Here is a 23,671-nt window from a genome sequence, read left to right on the forward strand (position 1 = left end):
ATGATTCTAATATCCTCTAGCATACTCACGATAGCCTTGCACCTAGCTTCCACGCACCTCCCATTGAAAGCTTCACTAAGATTATTATCAACAACATCGCATTTAATGTTGGTGTCAAAGAAGGCCTTACACCAATGTTTTGGATCAGTACGGAATAGGTCATCATGACCTTGTGGAGACATTTCCTTAAGCTTCTTTCTATGCACCTCAAAATCTGCCATGTTAGTACTCTTAGCACATTTCCAGAATTGTCTTAACAACTGCTTTCCTTTGTATTTTTGACCCCAATTAGAATATATGTGCCTTGCACACATCCTATGTTCTGCATTTGGCAAAAGTTCAACAACCGAAGGGATGAGACCCCGATAAATACAAAAAAAGAGAGCAAAACATTAATACTAATAGTCATTGCATATAGTGCCATAAAAAAATAAAGATGAATGGTAATACTATTGCATACCTTTTGTTGGTCGCTTAATAAAGCCCAACCATTTCCATCACCCATGTCGAGGTCTTCCTTTAATAAGTCGATAAACCAAGACCATGTATCCTTATTCTCAATTCTTACAACTACCCAGGCCACTGGATACATTTGGTTGTTTGCATCTCTCCCTATAGCACACATCAACTCACCTTGATCAATCCTCTCAAGAAACATCCATCTAATCCAATGATCTTTCGACACCCTGCTAAAAATCCTTTCCCGCAAGCATCAAAGCAAAAGTAGGCCCTATCAAATAATGGTAGGGAATCGGGCAGTGGCTTGTCAACACCCATCTTAAATGTGCTTGTACGGCTTGCGGTGTAGAGCTCCCTCAAGTAATCATACATCTGTCCATACTCCTTCGTATAATTGCCTTGCAGGTCCTTGAATACTTTTAGCTTTGTTCTCCTACATTGACTCAAAGTGACATTTACTCCAAGATGTTCCCTAACTAGTTTTTTCAACTGAGATGCATTGATTTTAGGCATAGCAGAAATGAGAATCATGAAGTGTCTAGCTAAATAAGAACTAGACACTCTCTTATTCTCAAAAGTAATACTACAAATATGCTCATCCTTGTACTTTTTCAAATGGAATGATCCAGTGTTTTTGTCAAAAGCGCCATAAATCATCCAGTTACAATTGGTCCGGGCACACTTGACTCTTACAAATCCGATAGTGTTCTTCGTGTATTTAATTGCCCTTTGCTCAGCCACAAAATACCTCAAAATTGCATCTTTAAACTCAGTTGCATTCTCGAATGTCATGCCAACAACAAATACTGGATTACCACCTTTTTGATCATATGATGGAAACCTACTCTTCCTCCTTGAAATGACATCATCTTCCTCCTCTTCACTAGTATCATCGAAACATGAATTAAGACTTTCTTCTTCATTTGAATCATAATACTCTGTTTTGTATCTAGAAGCATGCAAAGTCGGGGGATCCGTTCCTAACTCTATTGGACAATCAACATCTAATTGGGAAGTACCAGTTGACACAATGTTGGTTCTAGTTTTCAGCTTGTGTCTAGATGAAAATTTCTTTAAATTTCTCCTTGCATCAACCAGTTCACTATCATCGTTGTCACTTGAATGTTCCGCATCCTCCAAATGACATGCATAATCATCATCACCATCATCCCTATTCGTATTACCAACATCAACTCGATTGCGGTTTTCATCAACATCCCTAATCATATTTTCGAATAAATTACCAGCCATACTATCCATTCTTTCCACATTCACATCGGACAAACCTCCAATTTCCATCTCAACTTCCCCTATAGCAGTAGTTGTCTCTTCATCATCGACATGCTCAACATACGGTTCCACATTTTTAGAATGCAAATAATGATACAAAAGATCTATCACACTGGCGTTATCCCATAAATATCTAAGAGTTACCCCATGTTCAAGAGTACTACTTCCGGGAACTCTATAAAACAATTTCTCTATTTTACGCTTGGTCAAAGCCTCAACAGCTTCAGTTATATTAGACAATGAACCATTATTTAAGTCTATTTCAACTGTGTCAACCCTTCCGCCTACATATTCCAATGGTGGTCCAACTTGAAATTTACCTCCAAAGAAAACAGTGATGTAGGCTTTGTTGTTGTCGGCCATCCAACCTACACAGGGCGAAAAACCAAAAGTTTTTATTCATCATATTTTAAGTAGAAAATACTAATGGCTATAGTTGTAAAAGAAAATGGAAGGTAAACATACCACCTTAAACAAAATTGATGAATCACTCGGGCCTCGCGATCCACCGCCGATCTTGTCTAACCCACTTCATAGAGGTCGATAAATCCCGGAACTAATAATTAAGGAACTATCAAAGAACATGTCACAAATTCTGATCTCGCAAAGAAAAAATTAGAATTAGCATGGTCATTATGCTTTAGAAGTTGTCCAAAATTCAACAAGAAGATGAAGACTCACATATGCCATCCAAACATCCATAGCAAGGTCTTCTCCCATGCGCATGAGCTTCCTCTGATCACTAAGCTGTTGATTAGCCTGCAAGAAATAATGTCCATGAGTATGAGCTTCCACCGATAAAAAAAAAAAAAAGCCTACCATTAAAGCAATAACAGGATTCTCCCCCTGGGGGTATACTCAATATTAAGATAGAAAAGCACTCGGTGGATAACATGTCACTCCAATCATTCGATATCACAATCTCGAGATCATTTCTACCGACTCCAAAACTAACATGAATCAAATGCAGTCAATGGACTACTCTACCACTCGCTTAGCACTAGATCCATTGAAGTAAGATATCCGATATGTAATAAAACGAACGGGAATCAAATGCATGTTAGATTAAAAGACAAATATATGGGGAACCAAGAACTCCATATACTTGTAAAAAGTGGTCTGTTGATTTTTTTTTTTAAAGAACAAAAGCAAATCTTGTGGATTTTGATAGTTGCACTTATCCTAACATCTATCTCACCCATTGGATCATAGGTATAGATGCGTCGCATACAACAACGAGATTTTCACTTTTCATACACCTAATGACTACTTTTGCTTACACTCTTTCGGGGAATTGAAAGAGCCAATCAAATTTGTAAAAAAGAAAAGAAAAAAAAAAAGAAAGAGACATCGTCATCTTAGGACTATAACATGACATCAAAAACTGCGGTTGCCCATAAGACTGTAATCTGGAGAGAGACGTGGTTCAATAAGAAACTTTAGTAGAAAAGAACACGAGAAATCGGTAAAGTGTAATCAAGAAGAGAGAGAAGCAGTTGAATAAGAAACTTCGCAGAAAAGGGCAATAAAGAATAGGGGAAATCGGTCCATACTCAAATTAACACTTATGCGAGCCAATCCTTAATCAGAAACAAATATTTCGACATCCGCCGTGGCCTCCACCAAAAATAATTGCGTATACATATATAAGAAAGAAAGTAGGGCAAAGAAAAAGGCTGGTGAAGATCAAAAGGTCATACGTGCTCGGGGATAGTAGTGTAGGGCTTTAGGTTTTCGAGCAGAATCCTAGTTTAGCGACGTTGAATTTGACAACCCGAGCTGGGCTCCGATCTCAATGGCATTGAATTCGACGCAAGCACCCTCGCCTTCGTTCAAGGATGAGGAACTTTTTAGGGCTCACCGCAGCAAGGACTCTCGCGGGACACCATGTCGGCTTGATTTGGGGCTTTCGGGTTTAAATGTATGGAGAACGCGAAGAGGACAGACGATTGGAAACCCTCGCCGTCGTCGTCGCCGTCGTCGTCGTCGACGCTCGATTCGCGGCCGAGATGCTTCCGCGGGACACCGGATCGTTGAAGGGGTGGAAAAGCTTTTCGGTTCGGTGTTTTGAGAGAGACGATGCAAAATGAAGAATAGAGGCAACGTTGTTTGGGTTTTGGACAAGAAAAAAAAAACGTACACAATACGATGTCGTTTTGCCGACGTGGATTTGTGGGTCAAGTGGATTTGCCACGTAGGAGAGAGAAATGTGATAGGTCAGCATTTTCCGTTAAAAAATTTGATGGTGTTAATGGAAGGACTTGATTTTATTAATTTGACAAGTTTTAGGACTCGATTGAATTTTTTGCAAGTTTTAGGACTCAATCGCACAAAGATGACAAGTTTTAGGACTTGTGGTGAACATATCCCCGGAAAGATTGTCATTGTTACTATTCTGTAGAGGTTCATTTGTTTCGTTAAAAATAAATAATTTAGAAAATATTTTCTATAAAATATCGATTATATGGTTTACAAAACTAAATGAACAAGAAATATTTTCACTGTCCATAAACATACGGATTCGGATCGCCTAATATTATGATTTCCGTAACATGCGTGGCATTACTCAAATCAGGCGGTTCAAATGAAAATGGATGGCCTGATTTGAGCCACGTTTGGGATTCAAAATTTTTCAAACCCTAAAAAAATTTCGGCCCATGATTTTTTTCCTCCCTTTCAACACATGACGTAGCTCAAATTAGACCGTCCAAATGTCACGCATGTCACGAAAATATCAATGTTAGGGGATCCAAATCCTAAACATATATAGAAGTAATATTTGTCGATATCGAAAATTTTATTGATTAATTATTTAAAGTAAGACAAGAGATTATTTTTATGAAATTCCTTTTCTGATTATTATTTTTGGAGAAACAAACGGTATTTCAATTTTTCGTTAATCACCATGATTAGCAGCTCTTTTACGCAAACGCAGAGATTAAAAGAAAATTACGAAAAAGAAAGTGGCGTGTGTGGAGTCCCCGCAAAGCTGGAAGCGCGTATCGGCTGTAGTACAGCGCAGGGGCGCAGAAGATGATAAAGCGCGAACCTTTGATTGATCCCGTGATGGCGACAGCCAGAAACCGAATCCTTGACCGGCATACGAAAGCAAGCAAACCCCCACCAAAACCGCTCACCTGCCCGATTCGGACCGAACCGCAAAGGCCTCGCCTTTATTAATCTCCACGACCTGCTTCCTCGTCACCTTCGCTCTCTCCTCGCCGCACTTCTCGGCGACTGGGCACAGAAGAGAGAGAGAGAGAGAGAGAGAGAGAGAGAGAGAGAGAAGCGACCCACATTGTGTACATTGCGCAAACAGGGTGAGGCGAGAGAGAACCGAGACCGAGTCGCCGATGGTGCAAATTACAGGCTGCCTCAGTGACCAAGCAAGCTTTTACCGTCCAAAGTTGTAGTTTTTCTCTCTCTTCTTCTTTTTCCCTTTTTCTAGTTTTAGATTTTATATGGCGAGTGGAAGTTTTGTTGACGGGGTGCGTCGCTGGTTCCATCAACGTCGCTCATCCGCGTCCCTCGCTGATAGTCACGACCCAAAAAGCAACGGCAGTGAAAAAGATTGCAGTTTTAGCGAAGCAAGTGTTGTTTCCGTGAGCGAATCACGCGCGCGGTCGTCGCTAATAAAAGAAGAAGGGGAAGAACGGCGAGGGCTTTCGGTGGTTGAAGATTTAGACGTCTCTGGCTTGAGCTCCATCAAAGTGCCCAAGCGAAATCACTTCGATTTCGGCCCCATGGCCGTTGCTTCCCATAAGAAGGTCAGCTTTCTCTTTTAATTAATGACGATCCCATTAAGTATCTTGTGGCGATTTGCTGATTCTACTTGGTGGGTCTGGTTTATCTTTTTCTGTTTGTCAGTTTTTGAAAATGGGATTGGAGTGGGTTTATTTCCGATTTAGTATGGATTGGGCTGGTGGGCGTTGTCTTAATACGACGAAAGCTGTGTGATTTATTGCCGCTTTGAATATTTCTTTAATGGGTACGAATAGGATCATTCAAAAGAATTTTATCATCACTTTTTATTTGAATCCGCCTATTGGTTGACTTTTGATTGAGCAGGAGATAGTTCCCAAGGAGTCTTGGCTTTCGATTCAAATCCGTTGGTAGATTTGTCTCGCCCAAGTCTTTCAGAATTCATGATGTGGATCTCAGTGGGTTGAAGTTTCTGAGAAAGAACTATAGATTCCTATAGACACCCTGTTGTCATTATAACTGAGAAGTGGGGTCGAGATATTTCTTTGATTAATTATTGTTTAAAGGGCGATGATATAATGGCACTTCTATTTTAGGGGGGTCCTTCTTGACATGTATTTTCTCTGAGAGAGATCTGGAGGCATTCAATACCTGGAGACTTGTGATTTCTCTTCATTAACTAATTTGTTAGCTTTAACCCCTCTAAGCTGCTTGTCGATCCTGATCAACTTTTACAGTCTTCAATATGCTTGACTGGTTCTATATCTATGGTGTCACCACTGATGTTACTGTTAGTGTCATACGTAGTTAAAAGGATTTTCATAGCGAAAGTAGTTAGTCAACCTTACCTTTTGGTAGTGGCCCTTTTCTCATCTGATGTATCTACATTAGTCTTTCATTAAGTAAAGTTTATGAGCTATTGGAGTTCATTAAGGACAATGTGGTATTGCATTATAGTATGTATGTGGTATTTGAACTGTTAATTTTGTACCATCACCAGTCTTATCAGGCACACTGCTGCAGAATCTAATCCTTATAATGGTGTGAGAAGAAGGGAGGAAATTTTGTCCTTTCATTCTTTATACGATTAATGGTTGCATAATCTCAATGCAGGGAGCCCTCCAAACTGAATTTTTTACTGAGTATGGTGAGGCTAGCCGTTACCATGTTCAAGAAGTGATTGGGAAAGGAAGTTATGGAGTTGTTGGTTCTGCAATCGATAGTCATACTGGAGAAAAAGTTGCCATTAAGAAAATCAATGATGTCTTTGAGCATGTTTCTGATGCCACCCGGATTTTGAGAGAGATCAAGCTCCTCCGATTGCTTCGCCATTCTAATGTTGTGGAAATCAAACATATAATGCTTCCTCCATCACGGCGAGAATTCAAGGATATCTATGTTGTTTTTGAGCTGATGGAATCGGATCTTCACCAAGTAATTAAGGCAAATGATGATCTTAGTCCGGAGCATTACCAGTATTTCTTGTACCAACTCCTCCGCAGTCTTAAGTATATTCATTCAGGTGTGTCTACCTTGTTGAGTTGGTTGACTCCTTCCTTGTAGATGAACTTACCTTTTCTTTCTTTCCTAATATTGCAGCCAATGTATTTCATCGTGATCTGAAACCAAAAAACATTCTTGCAAATGCTGACTGTAAATTGAAGATTTGTGATTTTGGGCTTGCGCGAGTATCTTTCAATGATGCCCCGTCAGCTATATTCTGGACAGTAAGTGGTCCATCTCTACTGAGACAATTTGTGTTACTTAAGGTCTTGATATCTCGTTCTTCACAAGATCCTTCTTTAGGTACTTATCTGGTAAATTTCTTATTTGTGCGCAGGATTATGTTGCTACTCGATGGTATAGAGCTCCTGAACTCTGTGGCTCCTTTTTCTCCAAGGTAAGCTGCTGTTATATTTGCATTGTCTATAACTGGTTCTGTTTTAGGAAAGCTGTTTAAGAATGTAGATTTGACGTGCTAATTATTAGAAGTATATATGTCTGTTGACCTTGATATATTTTTTCTTCTTCACTGTTTAGTTGGATTATGCTCTTCCATATGTGTGACATTAAGATTAGGCACATTACTGTTGCCTTGGGTGCATGGGATTCTATTAATTGTTGATCACCTTCTCGACTTTCTTGCAAGTTCTCAGCTGTTTTCTTGCTTTCTAGTACACCCCTGCGATTGATATATGGAGCATAGGATGTATATTTGCGGAAATGCTCACGCGAAAGCCCCTGTTTCCGGGTAAAAATGTGGTGCACCAACTGGATCTCATGACTGATCTACTTGGAACTCCTCCACCTGAGACCATGGCAAGGGTAAGTAATAGAAAGAAGTTATAGGTGCATTTTCTGATTATAAATTTTTTTCTTCTGTCAACTTCACCCTTATCTTGTCTCCACAAACTATTCTGCTTAATTAATCAATTTAGCACAAATTTTGTATGTGTTAATCTCCACCAGATTAACATCACCTAATGAAGCAATTAGGCTTCTTTCTTTTACCTTAGTTAATGATTTATGTCCTGTAACATTGGCAGATTCGCAATGAAAAAGCAAGAAGGTATCTCAGTAGTATGAGGAAGAAGCAACCAGTTCCTTTCTCACAAAAATTTCCTAACGTAGATCCATTGGCCCTGCAATTGCTGGAGCGTCTAATTGCGTTTGATCCTAAAGATCGTCCAACCGCTGAAGAGGTCAGGCACAGTTAAATGGCTTTGTGAATTGATTGATGAATCCACTCTTAAATTCTGATGATGGAGCTGATGCAGTTAAACATCTGAAAGCTATTAGCAGCTAGCATGTTTTGCTTTTATTCCTTGATCGGGCCCTCATTGACATTTTAGTTCTCCAAATACAGGCCCTGGCTGATCCTTATTTCTGTGGACTGGCGAATGTGGAGTGGGAACTATCTACTCATCCCATTTCGAAACTGGAGTTTGAGTTTGAAAGGAGAAAACTCACAAAGGACGATGTCAGAGAGTTAATTTACCGTGAGGTTTGCTATGAAATCTGAGCACCGGTTCAACTTTCTGGTGGCTGTTTTTCATTGTTTTTAACAGTGATTTATCATGAATTCGAAGCATACAGATTCTAGAGTATCATCCTCAAATGCTCCAGGAATATCTTCGTGGCGGTGATCAAATGAGCTTTATGTACCCAAGGTGTGACTTCTTTTTTTTTCTCCTATTATTATTATTATTTTTTTTTTTTTGGTTTTTGGGGGGTGGGGGGAGGGGGTGTTGGGGTGGGGTGGAGATGCTCGGGAAGGTACAGGGATAAGGATTGAGGAGTTTTTGGTTGCTGTAGTAGGTGACGTGTTTGTGGATGTCTTTAGATTGAGTAATATTAATTCCAAACCATATGTGAGAGGATCTGCTGTTGTTTGCTTTGCATCGTGTCTTGAATTTGGTTTCTTACAGTCTGGTTTATTTTGATCAATTTCTGTTTATGTCATGTCTCGTGTACATGCACAAGCCTTGTATGTTGTAGTGTGCAAATCCTAATTTGGTTTCTTACAGTCTGGTTTATTTTGATCGATTTCTGTTTATGTCATGTCTTGTGTACATGTGCAAGCCATGTATGTTGGAATGTGCAAATCCTTATAATTGCAATTTTGCTTACGGTTATACTGTGTTTTAGCAATCATTAATCCTTTGTTGTATCTTTCTTCTGTCATTAGTGGTGTTGATCGGTTTAAGAGGCAGTTTGCGCATCTTGAGGAGCACTTTGGGAAAGGCGAGAGAAGTACTCCCCTACAGAGGCAGCATGCTTCCTTGCCTAGGTATGTGTATGGTGACATTGGGTATTTTTCTTTTGATTTCGAGAGATGCATAATCAGGTTCATAGGTTTACTTGCCCACCTATCTTCAGCTTAGCATATGGACGCAGTAGTTTTCTACAATTCTTTTCAGCTTATCTCCTATTATCTTCTTGGATGATATGCTGTGTAATTTTCGCCACAATGTGGATGCGGATAGATTGTTAGTTTTTTAGTGAATTTGACTCACCTTCTGCTTTTTCCCACCTCCAGAGAGAGGGTTTCCCAACCTAAGGATGAAGCTGCTGGACAGAAGAATGATATTGAAAAGCGGAGCTCAGATTCCATAGCTACGACTCTTCATAGCCCTCCGAGGACGCATCAGTCTAATGGCACGGAAAATGGGGATGCACAAAATGGCCCTTACACAACAAACTGCGGTGCTCGAAGCTTGTTGAAGAGTTCTAGCATAAGTGGTTCCAAGTGCGTTGTTGTCAAGGGAAGAGAAGCTGAGGTGAGTTAAGATCTAACCTTGCGGTTGCTCATGTGAGTTTGATCACACTGTGGGGACACAATCCTATTGATGGCTATAGCTGATTTTGTTAAATTAGTGGACTGAGATAAGTTTCAAGCATTTTCAAAATCTAAGACGCCTTTGTAAAAGTTGTATAAAGGGTTTTTCTGGGACATTTTGACAACCCAACATCGTTGGATGTGTTATTTTCTTGTAAACTATCATCCTTTATTCTCGTGATGTAGTTCCTAATTTAACTTTTGACTGCATGTTTGAGTAGGTTGGAATTTGTGCAAGTGTTTAGCTGCCATTTCTTTTTATTCTTCCATTCGGAAGGTCATTTGTCTCCTGGAACTCAGCTATTTCCGCATGTAAATGGTAGTTGCATATCATATATGTCTCTGGCTCGAATTATTCAGTTCTATAATTTTTTTCTTCTGGAGAACGGACATCCCTAGGCGGTTCTTTTCACTTCAACACGTAGTAGCTCAGCTTTCCAATGTGTCAAGATTTTTCTTCCCCTTATATTACCTGAGAAATCCCTGTAAATAGAGTGTTTTATGTACTTACCGGATGCTTCCCTTGTCCTTTTGGGTGGTCTTCGCTAAATCTTTGATTTTCCAATATTCAAGCGTACTTTATAATTCGTGTTAAAAGCATCTCTTACCATTCCTTCTCCCCCCTTTTGCCCCCGTTTTGACAGCAAGAGGAACCAACTGCAGAGGCTGATGATGAGGCCGTTGATGCTTTGTCTGTAAAGGTTGCGGCCCTTCGTCCGTGATCACTTCTATTATCCAATCTTTGTGCTTGACAAAGGAGGCCATTGTGCTCGGTCCATCACCAGTTCCCCGCCACACATCCTCTGGAAGGGCGCTTCTCGATGACCTGCATTGACAGATCTTCCTTCATTTCAAGCTGTAGAGCATCAACACCGGGGCATTGTCATGGTAACGCCTCTTCTTTCGTATTAGATGGCAATGCTTGCTCAGTTATCGGTGTATAACGTATTGACTACTGAGCCCAGAACAGTTCTGCTTTCCTATATTACAGTAGTTGATGCTGCAGAGAAACTTTTTGTGTTTGAAAAGATAGGTGATTCAGTGTTGTGGTGAAAACAAAGAACAACAGAGTCTGTTCTCGTCCCGTAAAGCCGGTGATTTTGGCTATTAACGTATGAAAATGAGACTAGCTGCGCTCGACGTATCTTTTCTACTGTCGAATCTATGCATAGCCTTTGTTCTTTTCTTCCCAAATTTACCTCATAAATTTCGCCTGAATCTTACAGCGGGGTCGTTCAAACATTGCCTTTACTTCCATTTCAAAGCCACTTTGTGGAAGTCGTTAGTAAGTCCTGATAGTATCAATAGGAGATTGAAAAGATTTTGAACTCAGTTTCCTCAAACTCCAACACCATGTAAAATCACGTGGACCGTTGCCAACTGTTTTAAGAAAATTAAATTGATGGAAGAAAACTTTACTATTTGAAACTTTGACGATATTCCTAAAGGTTGAAATTTCCGAATTGACAATGGTTAACTTCCCTTTTGCGGAAATAATAGGTAGCCGTATGGCTGGTTGAAAGAGGAAATTTGTACTATACCGTGCACAAGAACTGTTAGAATCAAAATTCCACCGAGGGTAATCTGATGTGGTGCTTGAAAAATTGAATGACCTTAAAAATTGCGAAATTATATAAAACACGAATACTACTTGAATACAATTAATTACAATTATTGAAAACTTGTACATGGACGACATACACGTAAAGCAATCAAAATGGCACATTCCAAGAACACCATAACTAGAATGGGAAACACAACACAATACATGATCAGAGGATTGACGCATTTGGTTTGAAATCTATTGATCTTAATGTGAAACGGTGACGATTCGGAATTTAAATGCTTCCCTTCTATTCTCAAATGATAGCGTCACTCACGAATAGATGCGTTCTTCCTTTATGTGAGATGATTTGTGCATTAGAGGATTAGAAGAGCTACTTGAGCCCTATCTATAGAGTTTTCAACCACAGGCCCTCTTATCACGAGTTGGGTCTAACTTAGCCCATACTAAACATACCCATATTAAACTAATTAAAAATCTGTGTATACTATCTTAATAGACCAATTTCGTTAACTATCAAGTTCAATTAATGTAGTTCACATCAGAAAAATTCTTACATCGTCACACTGGTATATGTTTCTGGTTTTTTACGACACGAAAAAAAGTCCATGGTATTTGTGTCGCAATAAACAAGTTTAGGATTTTTTTATTTATTACAATTTACCTTTTTCTTTTTGGACGGGGTTGGTAGCGTTTGGCGCTGTCATTTTCTCGATTCGATCCCTATTAATTACTAAATCATTGACCAGAATCTTTGTCCTCTGATCTTCACGGGAAATTCATGTGATTTATTTGTTCAATTTTTGGGAATAAAAAATGCACGTGGTATGGTAAACGATTGATTGATAATGCACGTGATCTTCACTGTGGTTGCCAGTGCTTTGACTAATTCCATCTTATCGAGTTGTGTGTTGCTAAAAGACATAGCTCTATTAGCCCGTGGGATGCACATACTCGTGCGCAGGCAAAAGGACGAAAATCTATCTCGACAATGGAATAAATAAGTTAATGGATTTAGGGGTTGGTGGAAAATCATGAGAGTTTCATTTCGGTTCTTTTCCAATTATACCAATGCTGATTGTTTTGTTTTGTTGTTGGAGCAACTAGACCCGTTAAAAGGGTGTGTCGGGCCGGATTGCCTAGTCAAATTGACTCATTTCCATATAATACAAATCTAGTGTCCCATAACCGACTCGCTTCATATGTAATCCATTCATGACCCGATCAATATTTGTTAAAATACTTTTATATTCAACTCAATTTAGGAAAATTCATACCAAAATTGAGGTGAGAGTACGGAGTAAGCAAGTGGGAGAAAGGGAGAGTAATAAATGTGAGTTAAGTCGAGCAAGTTGTGAACCTTCACCATTTTAAATCCATTTATGTTCAATTTACAGAATAGCTAACTTATACAACAACTTAGCTCATCAAATGTGAATTAAAAAATAAATCGTCGCACTAGCAGTGCTGATTATGAAATGAAACCACCGATGAAACACAAGGTTTGACTGATGAAATACTAGCCAATAATAAAAGGGTTTTGCTCATTAAAATAGAGTAAACTTTTCAAACTTCAAACTTTTCGTAAAGGGAAAAAACTATCAAAAATTTCAAACTATATTCACTGTGATATATTTATCATGAACCCTTTTTTAAGACACCAAAACTCCCTAACTTAACATATCACCCTCTATCAAAATTCTATCAACGAGCACCGTTAAAAATATGCCTACATGGATGGCAGATGGTAGATGGCATTGACATGATACTCACGTGGCTTAAGTGAAATAAACATGATGTCGTTTTGGCTGAAATATCGTCTGAAGGAGCCTCCGGTAAACGTGTCACACGGATACAAGCTTGAAATGTTTGATGTCACAAGAAAAAATTTGAGGTAAGTATGTCACATTGGGCATAGCATGGGGTTCTTGATGTCAAAAAAAAAGTTCCCTATAAATATGTCATGACAGACATAATTTGAGGTTTTTGATGACCTTTTTTTTGTTGTAAATAATGATTTTTGAGCGTGTCAACTCACGGAAGCGACGTCCAATTCATAGGGCCGCCTATAAGCCAAAACCTTTGGTCCGTGATTTGGCGACTTTTCCTTGGCAACATTGTGCTCGTTCAAAATCTTTCGACACAAACTTTCTACGCTGTAGAAATCGAGCAAATCGAACACGAGCCGGGAAAGGCGCCCGTCTCGACTTGAGGAGGCCGGCGTCCACCATTTTCAGCTAATTTGGAGTCCCCTCCCTGGCTCACTCTTTAGAAGCAGTATCGTTCTGGTTGCGATTCTAACATTTCCGAGGTTCGCGCTCTCAAGGTGAATTCCCGACATCCCCGTCTTCAAATTTCAAATAGGAGTGCATTGAGGGTCTTAGCTTTGAAAAATACGTTGTCATGTCACCCGTTTGAGTAGTCTTAAAAGACATGCTCTTAGGCTGTCGTAATACCGAAATGAAATCTCTAGTCATAGAGTATGTCCTTATGCTGCCAAAATCATGTTAGAAATCATGGATGTTTATATCCGGTCGTACTGCCGGAATGAAATTTTTAGTCTTAAAACATGTCGTTGTCCTACCAGATTCATTGGTGATTGAAACCTGTAACCTAAGAATCTTAGGTTTTCGTTTGACCAGTTCCTATGCGCATGTGACATGGACATGGTGTTCCGTGTCCTAATCCGCACAAATGTACGATGCATCGAATTGGAAGTCTCGTGTACCAAGTCCACCCGCACTCGTACACCTTTGTGAGTGAAGCTTGTTGGTGTCTCCATGATGAGTGAGCAATGCAGAGGGAAAGATGCAATTAAGTCCGTGGAAGTGGCATCATGTCGGTTTGTGCTAGGAGTTCTAGGATAGAAAGAATATATTTCTAGGGAGCTCTGAAAGCGGGATTGGCCTCATGTGTACAAACCGGTTGAGAGCTGATGCTGCTCTTTTGATGAGACCATGATAAGACGAAACTAGTTGTGATGCCTAAAATGTTCTGCCGGTCTCGCTCGATGAATTCGATGTTGGAGCTAAGCTAGGGCTGGTACGATTCGATATGAGAAAGTTATTTGCCTAACTATTCTATGAGACAAAATGAGAAGGAAGGTTGTCCTGGTGTGCTCGATTCACTAGGCGTCGCATGGGCTATTTTGCAGCCAAGAATCTGCCGGCCCGACAAAATGGCATCGGAGCGGGGTCCCTATAGTAGGTGGGTGAGTAATGAAAACCCATGTTGTACCGGGTCCTACGAGTGTGAAGAGTGAATCGCCGGATCAAAACAGGCTCGGACAAAGTGCAACTCTCGACGTGCTTCGGGATGCCAATGGGGGGCATAGTTAAGAATTCGATTCCTCACCGAAATTGGATAATGTTCCTTGATCAATTTGACGAATCTCAAAATGGGTCCGCTACCACGTTTCGAACAAGGGGTAAAACCTCCATTGGCCGGCTGGGAGCAAGAAGTACTTCATAGATGAAAGAGGGTGTTGTCAAAAAGCACAGTTGGCCAAAAGTGCCACACTTGATAAGTGCAAGTGAGCAAAGATGCCGAACGGCCTTTGATCTGGAAAAGGCTACCGATGGAGAGAAGTTGTTCTATTGGGTGAGTGCCGCCATCCATGTAAGATCCCATAACCGTATTGATGGTGCAAAAACGCGGGGAAGCGACAATGCAAGCCGCAACAAGGATGTTGCGGATTGAGTGGGGGAAAATGACACGGACCGAATGTTCTATGTCCCCATCCGTACAAATGTACGATGAGTTGGACCGAAGGTATCATGTACCAAGTCCTCCTACACTCATAGACCTTTATGAGTGAAGCTTGTTGATGTCATTATGGTGAGTGAGCGATGTAGAAGGGAAGATACAATTGGATCCATGGGAGTGGCGTCATGGTGGTTTGTGCTAGGAGTTCTAGTACAGAAAAATTATATCTCTAAGGAGCTTTAAAGGCGGGATTGGCCTTTCGTGTATAAACCGATCGGGAGCTGATGTCGCTCTCCCGATGAGGTTATGGCAGGCCGAAACTAGTTGTGGTGCCTAAAATATTTTGCTCGTCTCATGGATGCCAAAACTAAACTGGGCGTGGTATGATTTGATACGGGGAAAATTTTTCGCCTAATTGTTCAATGAAACAACATGAGAAGGAAGGCTGGGCTGCGTGCTCGACTCGCCGGGCGCCGCACGGGCTATTCTGCAACCAAGAATCTGCTAACCCGTGACATGTGCACCTAGGCAGTTGGCTTTTTCATCACTATTTGGGCACGTAGGTGTCCAATCTGACTTATTTTTATCTGAATTGATCGGTGGCGACCTTAGTCTTGTTATTTAAATTCATAGTCACATTCCCACCATTCACACCTCGTATATTACCTCAATCTCTATCTGACGGAAAAAAAAAAAAAATTACCCCAAGCTCTTACCAAAAAAAAAAAAAAAAACGACCTAAGATTTGGGAAGATCCTTGTGGCCGAGGCGCTGTTAGTTTGCGATCCCGCTCTGCAAACTTCGAGGTCGTACGGGATACTCCTTGGGCTGATTATTGGGTAAGTTGGTCTGCAACTAGAATCGAGAAACCGAGGTTTGAATCTCATAAAAATAATTCCTTATATCGGGAATTGGCTGAATTCTTTCTAGGAATTTTTTCATGGAAAATTATCATAAAAATCCTAATCTTATTGTAATTATACCAATTCAGTTCTAATCTTTTTCTGCCAATTCAATGCTAAACATTTTATTTTTGTGTTAATTCAATCCATCCAGTCAAATTTGGTTGATTACGTAAAATTTTTTAATTAATATTTTAATAAATACTTGAGTTTTTATGATTGGTTTTTCTTGTCTTTTCTTTAGCTTTTTTTCCCAACTCTTAGTTTGGCCGTCGCCCAAACCAAGCAAGGGCATTGCGGCCCTCGCTTGGTTTGGGCGAAGGCCTCACTCCCCCATATTAGGCGAGGATGTGGATTGAATTGGTATGAATGCAATTGGTTTATGAATTTTTTGATAATTGCGCAATCATGACAGGACTCGAGGAAGAAGCCCCGATTATCACTGTCTGAACTCTCTACTCTCGGTCATAGTCACAATTAGTCGGACAAGAGGAATGACCCGTGAAAGACAGGATCCTCTTAGCTGGGCACTCCTCGGGCCTGTGTATTCGGGAACCACCAACTAAGGGCTGAGTATGATGTGGGTGGGATGTACATTGACCCCTTGCCCTTATCATTAAAGGGAGCCTGTGGTTTGAATCTTCATAGTTCAGATTTTCTCTTATGGAATCTATGATGCACCTTGCCAACTTCCACTCAAATCCTATCCGACGTAGCAAATGGCCATGAGCACCATTGTTGGTCATGTACAATTTTCTACCATGTTATGAAAAAACTTATGAACTGACCACCATAGAAGTAAGGGCAATGTTAGCACAACCGTTTTTGGATTGTGAGATTAACAGAATGTTGTGATTCATAAATTCTTGAAAGAGTGGACTAATTTTTTTTTATGTGCCACAGAATAAACTGTCAATTTCACATTAGTCACAAAATCATTTCTTTAAAATAATCACGTTTGGTTTTCCATTTCGTGTTTTCTAGGGTTGGTAGATAAGAACATAGCACTCTCTTTCTCTAGCCTCTGTGAGAAGCAAAGATTCTGGTTTAGTCCAACTTTGTCTTGACTTAGGATCACACCTACCACCAACCCCACCTCGCATATACCTTGGCCTTTTCCCTCCGTAGCTGGGAATCTGAATGGGGCTACATGAATTAAGTTAATGGGTGAAAAGGAAGAGACAAGAAAGGCCAATATACGAATTTTGAACTTTGGACAACTCCGGACCAATTACCAAAGCTTGGAAGTTGAATGGGATTGGTCGTCTCTGTGTTCTTTTTGTTCTGTGTACTTTAAACAGAGTGTGCCTCGTGTCGATTTTGGGTTTTACTTAGTATCAGAGAGAGAGAGAGAGAGAGAGAGAGAGAGAGAGAGAGAGAGAGAATCTCCCTCTATATATAACGTGGGGTCGTGCATGGAGCTTTTGTAGCACAGTAACCATAGTCCATCAACTTAGAGAGAGAGAGAGAGAGAGAGAGAGAGTTTGAAGCTGAGTTGCAATGGAGAGTACCAACCAGCATTGCATGATTCTGTTGGTTTTAGTTCTGATCCTCACTTGCAATGTTATTATAGCTTCCTCTTCCTCACCAGCCACAAAACGTTTTCATTTCAATGTAAGCGCTCTCTCTCTCTTTATATGTGTGTCCGAACGCGTTCACTACTTAACTAGCCATTCTATCCTACACTATGCTCTATTTGTTTTGCGGAAAATAAATAATTTGAAAAATATTTTCCTACAAATGATTGCTCGTATCGCTTGAAATAATCAACCAATGAAAAATGTTCTCGTTACCGATAATTTATGTTTAAACATTTTCGTGGATGATGAGAATGTTTTTGTTCATTTACTTTTGTAAGTCACATAAGGGATTATTTCCAAATTTTCGGTGAAACAAACGGAGCCTACATGTTGTTACATATACCAGAAAGGAGAGAAAATAATGTGAAGAGCTTGAAACTCGTGCACTGCCATTTCCAAAATGTACATGCAATTTAGGTGGAGTGGAAACAAGTGACTCGATTGTGCCACACGAAGTCGCTTCTGACGGTGAACGGTGAATACCCGGGGCCGACGATCGCCGTCCACGAAGGCGACCGCGTCGAAGTTGAAGTCACCAATCGCATTGCCAAGAACACCACGATCCACTGGTAAGATATTAAAGCATGCTTGCACACATTTTCAATTGGTTTTTGCTATGTTGGAATGCTCATTAGTTTCCTCTCTATGCACTTTTCCCTTACTCATTATTTATCTCTCTCTCTCTCTCTCTCTCTCTGCATTTAATAAAGACTACGTGACATATTTATCGGTTCTATTCTATGACTATCTAGTATAACATATTGATAAATAATATGCATAATCAAAGGAGATATAGAGAATATCCTAGATATATGCACCATCACGAGTGGTAGAGAAAATCAAGAGAAATATCTTAAATATATCTAACCGCACGAAGATATCGATTTTCTAGCACGCAAGTTCTCCTTTACACACACTAGATATGCAAAAGAATGAAAAAATAAGTGGTAAATTGGGGACAAAAACAATACAATGAAAAGCTATTGCGACTGTTTTATGAAATGAATAAATTGATGCAAGAGAAAGAAAACTTAAATTTATATATGGGGAGACATTTGTAAATGTCATAGATAACATGAACAAAGAAACACCAGCACACCACATGCATGTTATCCCTTTTTTTTTTTTTATGTGCTTATGAATTAGAAGGATTCAAGAGAGAGCGATGCAATTTGAGGTCATTAAGTTCATGGATGCGCATAAACACAATTTAGGAATTGTCGGCATCTCCTCTATTAATTGTTTTCAGGAATAAGTGCAGTAGAAGTTTTGAAACTTGTCGCGAAAGTGTAATTTAGTCCTAAAATTTTTAAAAAGTACAATCAAGTTCTACATCACATTAAATTGGTGCAATTAAGTTTCTCTATTATCTCCGCGGCTGACGAAAAATACTAATGTAGCTTTTTAATTACTTTTGATACACGTGGTGCTGATTTGATGCCCTCCAAGCGCCACATCAGAAAAATGTTGATAATTTTGTAAAAAAGAGAGTAGAAAATTACCACCCACCTGGGTGGCGCCGCTGGAGCGCGCACTTTTCTTCTCGCAAAAGGTCGAGTGTTTGAATCCCGAGTGTCGCGGGGTGACTTACTCGGTGGCATGTGTGCGGTGACTAGCATGTGTTGCCCCCAAGGTTTACCTCTCGGCTGTCGGCCGTGCAGGGGTTCCCTATGTCACAAAAAAAAAAAAAAAAAGATTATGATAATTAACCGAGCAATCGATCTTCTTGTAGAATTTGGGCTTGACTAGCTTCCCTAGAACTTAAGCTCTAGATTAGGGCTGAATTCTTTTAAAGAAATCCCAACTTTAAATCCAATTTGAATTATGCCTTAAACTTTTTGTTTGTCCCAAAAAATAAAAAACTTTTACTATAGTTCCAAATCTTCATTGTGTCAAAAAACGCAACTACTTTTTTCAAAATTATAAACTTTAGGAGGATACTATTGTTCCATAAGAAGGTAAGGGTATTCATGAAGACATAGATTCTGTGAACCTATAGCACCAAGACATAGGTTTTGATAATTAATCTTTGACCGACCCTAATGTTGATAGTTTTTGAGTAATCAGTGGCAAGTTTTAGATGTGTGGCGGATGTGGAACTATAGCGGAAGTTGGTAATTTTTTAGACAAAAAATAGTCCTAGCTATTGTGATTGAACATAAAGTTGATGTTTTTTAAGCGAATTAGGCCTGCGGATCGAACCACCAAGCTTAGGCTGAGAGGTGTCGGGGTTGTTCGACATTGGTTGTGAAAGGTGCTGGTTATCTATTTACAAGTGTGAGGAAAAACTTTATCCTTCGAGTTAGCTTTGGGAATCGGAGAGGCTCAAGACCATTCAATACTTGTATCAGAGCTCAAGTTGCCAAGAAATCTAGACTCAACAATCACAAGAGAGGAGAGACATAGGTTGTTGGGGCTCTGACTCGGGCCCGATGTGCGAGGGAGAGATTGTTGGGGTTATCCCACATCGGTTGTGAAAGGGGCTGGTGGTCGATTTATAAATGTGAGAGAAAATCCCATCCTATGAGCTAGTTTTTGGACGAGAGATGTCTAAGACCACCCAACAAGAGAAATGCGCACGGTTGGCTTGTTTGATGAGGTGCTCAACTTAGATCCCCTTCCGTGCAAAGGGATTTGGTCTTGGATCACCAACGCTGACACGAGTCTCCGGCTCTTCCTTTGTCGATAGATCTTCTTCCAACTGCAAAATCCCAGTTAAAATCAATCAAAATTGATTGAAGAAATGATCAACTATAGATGTGTGAATTTCAATTGGGGCCGGCTCTTACCTTCTTTTTGAACCAAAAGCCAAAAGGGTCTCGGATAAGTTCTTGTCCTATTAAGGAAAAGTGCCCAAAGAAGGTGGCTTCAGAAAATTCCTAATTCCGTTAACATGAACCTTGATGTTGCTTGAACAGACTTTAGTAGGTACATAAATTATGGTCGGATTTTGATAGTTCTGTGGTCAACGAACAAAAATCTTTTCATTTTTCACAGTAAAGCTAGTCAACTCTCGTCAGCGGAATTCAGCTGCAATTTCACTTATTCAGAAGCCCTTTTGTTCTTGTTCATTTTGAAAAGCTTATGAATGTTAAATGATGTCTTGGGCATAGGCATGGAATAAGGCAATTGAGGACGGCATGGGCGGACGGACCGGCCTACATTACCCAGTGCCCCATAAGAGGAGGGCACACCTACACTTACAAGTTCAATGTGGTGGACCAAAGAGGCACTCTTTTGTGGCACGCCCATTTTTCCTGGCAAAGAGCTTCCGTTCATGGCGCCTTCATCATCTACCCCCGCGTGCCCTACCCATTCTCACCCAAGATTCAAGCTGAAATCCCTATCATTTTCGGTAATTCGTCGCTATCTCATTATATAATATCCTTTAGATGTGTTCGAACACGTTGAGTTTTCTATCGTCCATCTCAATTCGATATGCTTCAAATGATCATGTGTAGTTACATATCTTTATGTAAGTTATTTTGTACTACGTAAGAGAAATTGAAATTCAAACTCCTTTCATGCTTGATGCCATCCAATATGTTCGATATCAAATTTGTGAGAACCGTTATTAAGATGTCATATCAATTAATTAGTCATGTTCGGTAGATTGTTGAAGTAAATCTTAACATGAGACATCAATTGTTAATATGAGACATCAATTGTTGAGCCCACATCTCTACTTTTGCACAAAGTGCATATGACAGTATCTGTCAGGTCTACTTCTATGTTCAAGAACTTTGACCCGCATCATGTTTGACCCAAACCATAGGTGAATGGTGGAATGGGGATGTTGATGCGGTGGAAAGTGAAATGATGTTGCTTGGTGGTGGCCCTAATTCCTCGGATGCTTACACCATCAATGGCCTTCCAGGCCCTCTCTATCCTTGCTCCGCCAAAGGTGCCATAGGACTAATGCCTTAATAATCAAATGCTTCTGAAAAAACTTCAATTATCTCCAGCTGCTTGCTACTCTGCAGATACGTTTGTCCAGGCCGTGGAGCCGGGCAAGACGTACATGCTCCGGATCATCAACGCTGCGATCAGCAACGAGCTCTTCTTCGCAGTGGCCAACCACACGCTGAGGGTGGTCGAGGTCGATGCGGTCTACACAAAGCCCTTCTTGACCCCGGCCATAATGATCGCTCCTGGGCAGACCACGAACGTCCTGATCACGGCGAACCAAGCACCCGACCCCTCGGGAATGTTCCCCATGGCAGCCACTCCATACCTCACCTCTAGTTTCCCCGCCGACAATACCACAACAGTGGGCTTTCTACAATACAAAGGCCGTAAATCAGGTAACAAGAACACTAAACCCAGTGTTGTGGTCCCTAATCTTCCCAAAATGACCGACACACCCTTTGCCACCAAGTTCTTGGGCAAGCTCAGGAGCCTTGCAACACCTCAGTACCCATGCAGGGTCCCCAAGGCGATTGACAAGAGAGTGATCACAACCATTAGCCTCAACCTTCAGGATTGCCCGCCAAACCGAACTTGCAAGGGCTACGCCGGGAAGCGGTTTTACGCCTCAATGAACAACCAGTCCTTCGTCCGCCCGCTAATGTCGATCCTCGAGGGGCACTACAAGAGCTTCACCTCGAGCCAGATGTTGGCCTCGCGCTTTCCGGAGCAGCCCCCAAAGGCGTTCAATTTTACTGGAGTAGACCCCGTTGCGGAGAACATGAATACCGAGTTCGGGAACAAGCTCCTGGCGGTGCCGTTCGGCACCAACTTGGAGATCGTGCTCCAGGACACGAGCTTCCTTAACCCTGAGAACCATCCGATCCACGTCCACGGCCACAACTTCTTCATCGTGGGGCAAGGGTTCGGGAACTATGACGCCAAGGTTGACCCCATGGGCTATAACCTCGTGGATCCGCCGGAGAGGAACACGGTGGCGGTCCCCATCGGGGGATGGTCCGCGATCCGCTTCAAGGCGGATAACCCGGGGGCTTGGTTCATACATTGCCATCTTGAGCAGCACACTTCATGGGGCCTTGCCATGGCATTCGTTGTTCCTAATGGGCCTGGGGCCACTCAAAGCTTGCTGCCTCCACCTGATGATCTTCCCTCATGTTGAGGGTCTTGAGAATGCCCTTGCAAAAGCCATTATTCCAATCGATACTCACTATCTTGGAATAATGACATAAATGATCTTCAAACTTTAACCCAATATGTAATGTGATCCTCAAACTTCAAATTTGTTTCATGTGGTCACTAAACTTTAAGCCAATGTGCAATATCGTCCATAAACTTTTAATTTGTTCAATGTTGTCCTGGGCTTTTGATACATATTCAATTTAGCTCATGGACTTTATGAAAATGTTTAATGTTGTCTCCGAACTTGAATTAATAGAAGGACAACATTGAATATTTTCATACGATCTAAGAATTAAATTGAACATGTATCAAAAGTCTAGAGACAATATTGAATGAGTTAAAAGTTCATGGACGACATTATACATTAAAGGTTCGGGACCATATGGAGCAAATTTAAAGTTACACATTTAGGGATCATTTATATCATTTACCTAATATCCTTTTTTTATGTTTTTTTTTTACCCGACGGATCGGTCAATTGGTGATAATGGCAGAAAATCAATTGGAACAACAAGGAGTTAGTGATTGGGTTTGTTTAAGTCTTGTTATGTAGAAGACGATTATCCTTATAATAATTTATGTATTACTATCCAAATTGTGATTTTCTTGTGGCTCAAGTAATGGTTTTGCAACACTTAGATTCTGTTTGGCGGTGATTCTGTTCCCAAAAAATGATTCTGATCAAAATCACTTTTTTGATTCCGTTCCCCGAATGATTTTTTGAGAATCAACATGCGTTTGGTAACTGTTTAAAATTTTTGTTCCTGGAACAGAAACGCGTTTGGTAGCTGCACAAAATTTCTGTTCCCAATTTGTCATTTAAATCAAATAATTATATAATCACATTTGATGGCAAAGAATAGAGAAAATAATCAAATAGTGATTATGGAGCAAAAAAAAAAAAAACAACGAAATTTCCGTTTCCAATTCGTCTGTCGATTTGTCATGAGTATGCAGTCATTTATATTGTTTGAAAAGTAATTCGTATTACATTTACGGAATTTGTCTAAATCATTTGTTTGTT

At 40.4% G+C, this 23,671-nt stretch overlaps 2 protein-coding genes and 2 long non-coding RNA genes across 5 annotated transcripts; 3 read left to right on the top strand and 1 right to left on the bottom strand.

Annotated features, from left to right (window-relative positions):
- Positions 1–4,918: 4,918 nt before the first annotated feature.
- On the top strand, positions 4,919–10,951 carry LOC115743378 (mitogen-activated protein kinase 9-like). 2 transcript variants are annotated; one of them, XM_030678133.2, is made up of 11 exons: positions 4,919–5,516; positions 6,565–6,973; positions 7,051–7,178; positions 7,292–7,351; positions 7,627–7,776; positions 7,998–8,153; positions 8,318–8,455; positions 8,548–8,621; positions 9,140–9,241; positions 9,491–9,731; positions 10,435–10,951. In XM_030678133.2, exons 1-11 carry the CDS (start codon positions 5,211–5,213, stop codon positions 10,510–10,512), a joined length of 1,842 nt encoding a protein of 613 aa, XP_030533993.1. In that variant the 5' UTR covers positions 4,919–5,210; the 3' UTR covers positions 10,513–10,951. The 2 variants fall into 2 exon arrangements, with proteins under 2 accessions (XP_030533993.1, XP_048136342.1); XM_048280385.1 differs by lacking the exon at positions 9,140–9,241.
- LOC125315431 lies at positions 9,738–10,208 on the top strand. The gene is made up of 2 exons (XR_007198688.1): positions 9,738–10,027; positions 10,091–10,208. It is a non-coding gene; the product is annotated as an uncharacterized LOC125315431 (long non-coding RNA).
- LOC125315432 lies at positions 10,853–18,649 on the bottom strand. The gene is made up of 3 exons (XR_007198689.1): positions 18,639–18,649; positions 14,633–14,635; positions 10,853–10,989 (listed from the first exon to the last, which is right to left on the bottom strand). It is a non-coding gene; the product is annotated as an uncharacterized LOC125315432 (long non-coding RNA).
- Positions 17,437–22,647, top strand: LOC115733177 (laccase-1). The gene is made up of 5 exons (XM_048280386.1): positions 17,437–17,575; positions 17,959–18,110; positions 20,655–20,896; positions 21,317–21,445; positions 21,525–22,647. Exons 1-5 carry the CDS (start codon positions 17,462–17,464, stop codon positions 22,625–22,627), a joined length of 1,740 nt encoding a protein of 579 aa, XP_048136343.1. The 5' UTR covers positions 17,437–17,461; the 3' UTR covers positions 22,628–22,647.
- The last annotated feature ends 1,024 nt before the right edge of the window (positions 22,648–23,671 follow it).

The sequence above is a fragment of the Rhodamnia argentea genome, chromosome 6 (genome assembly GCF_020921035.1).
Source record: "Rhodamnia argentea isolate NSW1041297 chromosome 6, ASM2092103v1, whole genome shotgun sequence".
Classification (NCBI taxonomy): Eukaryota; Viridiplantae; Streptophyta; class Magnoliopsida; order Myrtales; family Myrtaceae; genus Rhodamnia; species Rhodamnia argentea.

Coding starts and splice junctions, on each gene's coding strand:
- LOC115743378 (XM_030678133.2), top strand. CDS start 5,211: ATGGCGAGTGGAAGTTTTGTTGACGGGGTGCGTCGCTGGTTCCATCAA. Junction 8,154..8,317: donor ATCGTCCAACCGCTGAAGAG/GTCAGGCACAGT, acceptor CTCCAAATACAG/GCCCTGGCTGATCCTTATTT. Junction 8,456..8,547: donor GAGAGTTAATTTACCGTGAG/GTTTGCTATGAA, acceptor CGAAGCATACAG/ATTCTAGAGTATCATCCTCA.
- LOC115733177 (XM_048280386.1), top strand. CDS start 17,462: ATGGAGAGTACCAACCAGCATTGCATGATTCTGTTGGTTTTAGTTCTG. Junction 17,576..17,958: donor CAAAACGTTTTCATTTCAAT/GTAAGCGCTCTC, acceptor CATGCAATTTAG/GTGGAGTGGAAACAAGTGAC. Junction 18,111..20,654: donor AAGAACACCACGATCCACTG/GTAAGATATTAA, acceptor TCTTGGGCATAG/GCATGGAATAAGGCAATTGA.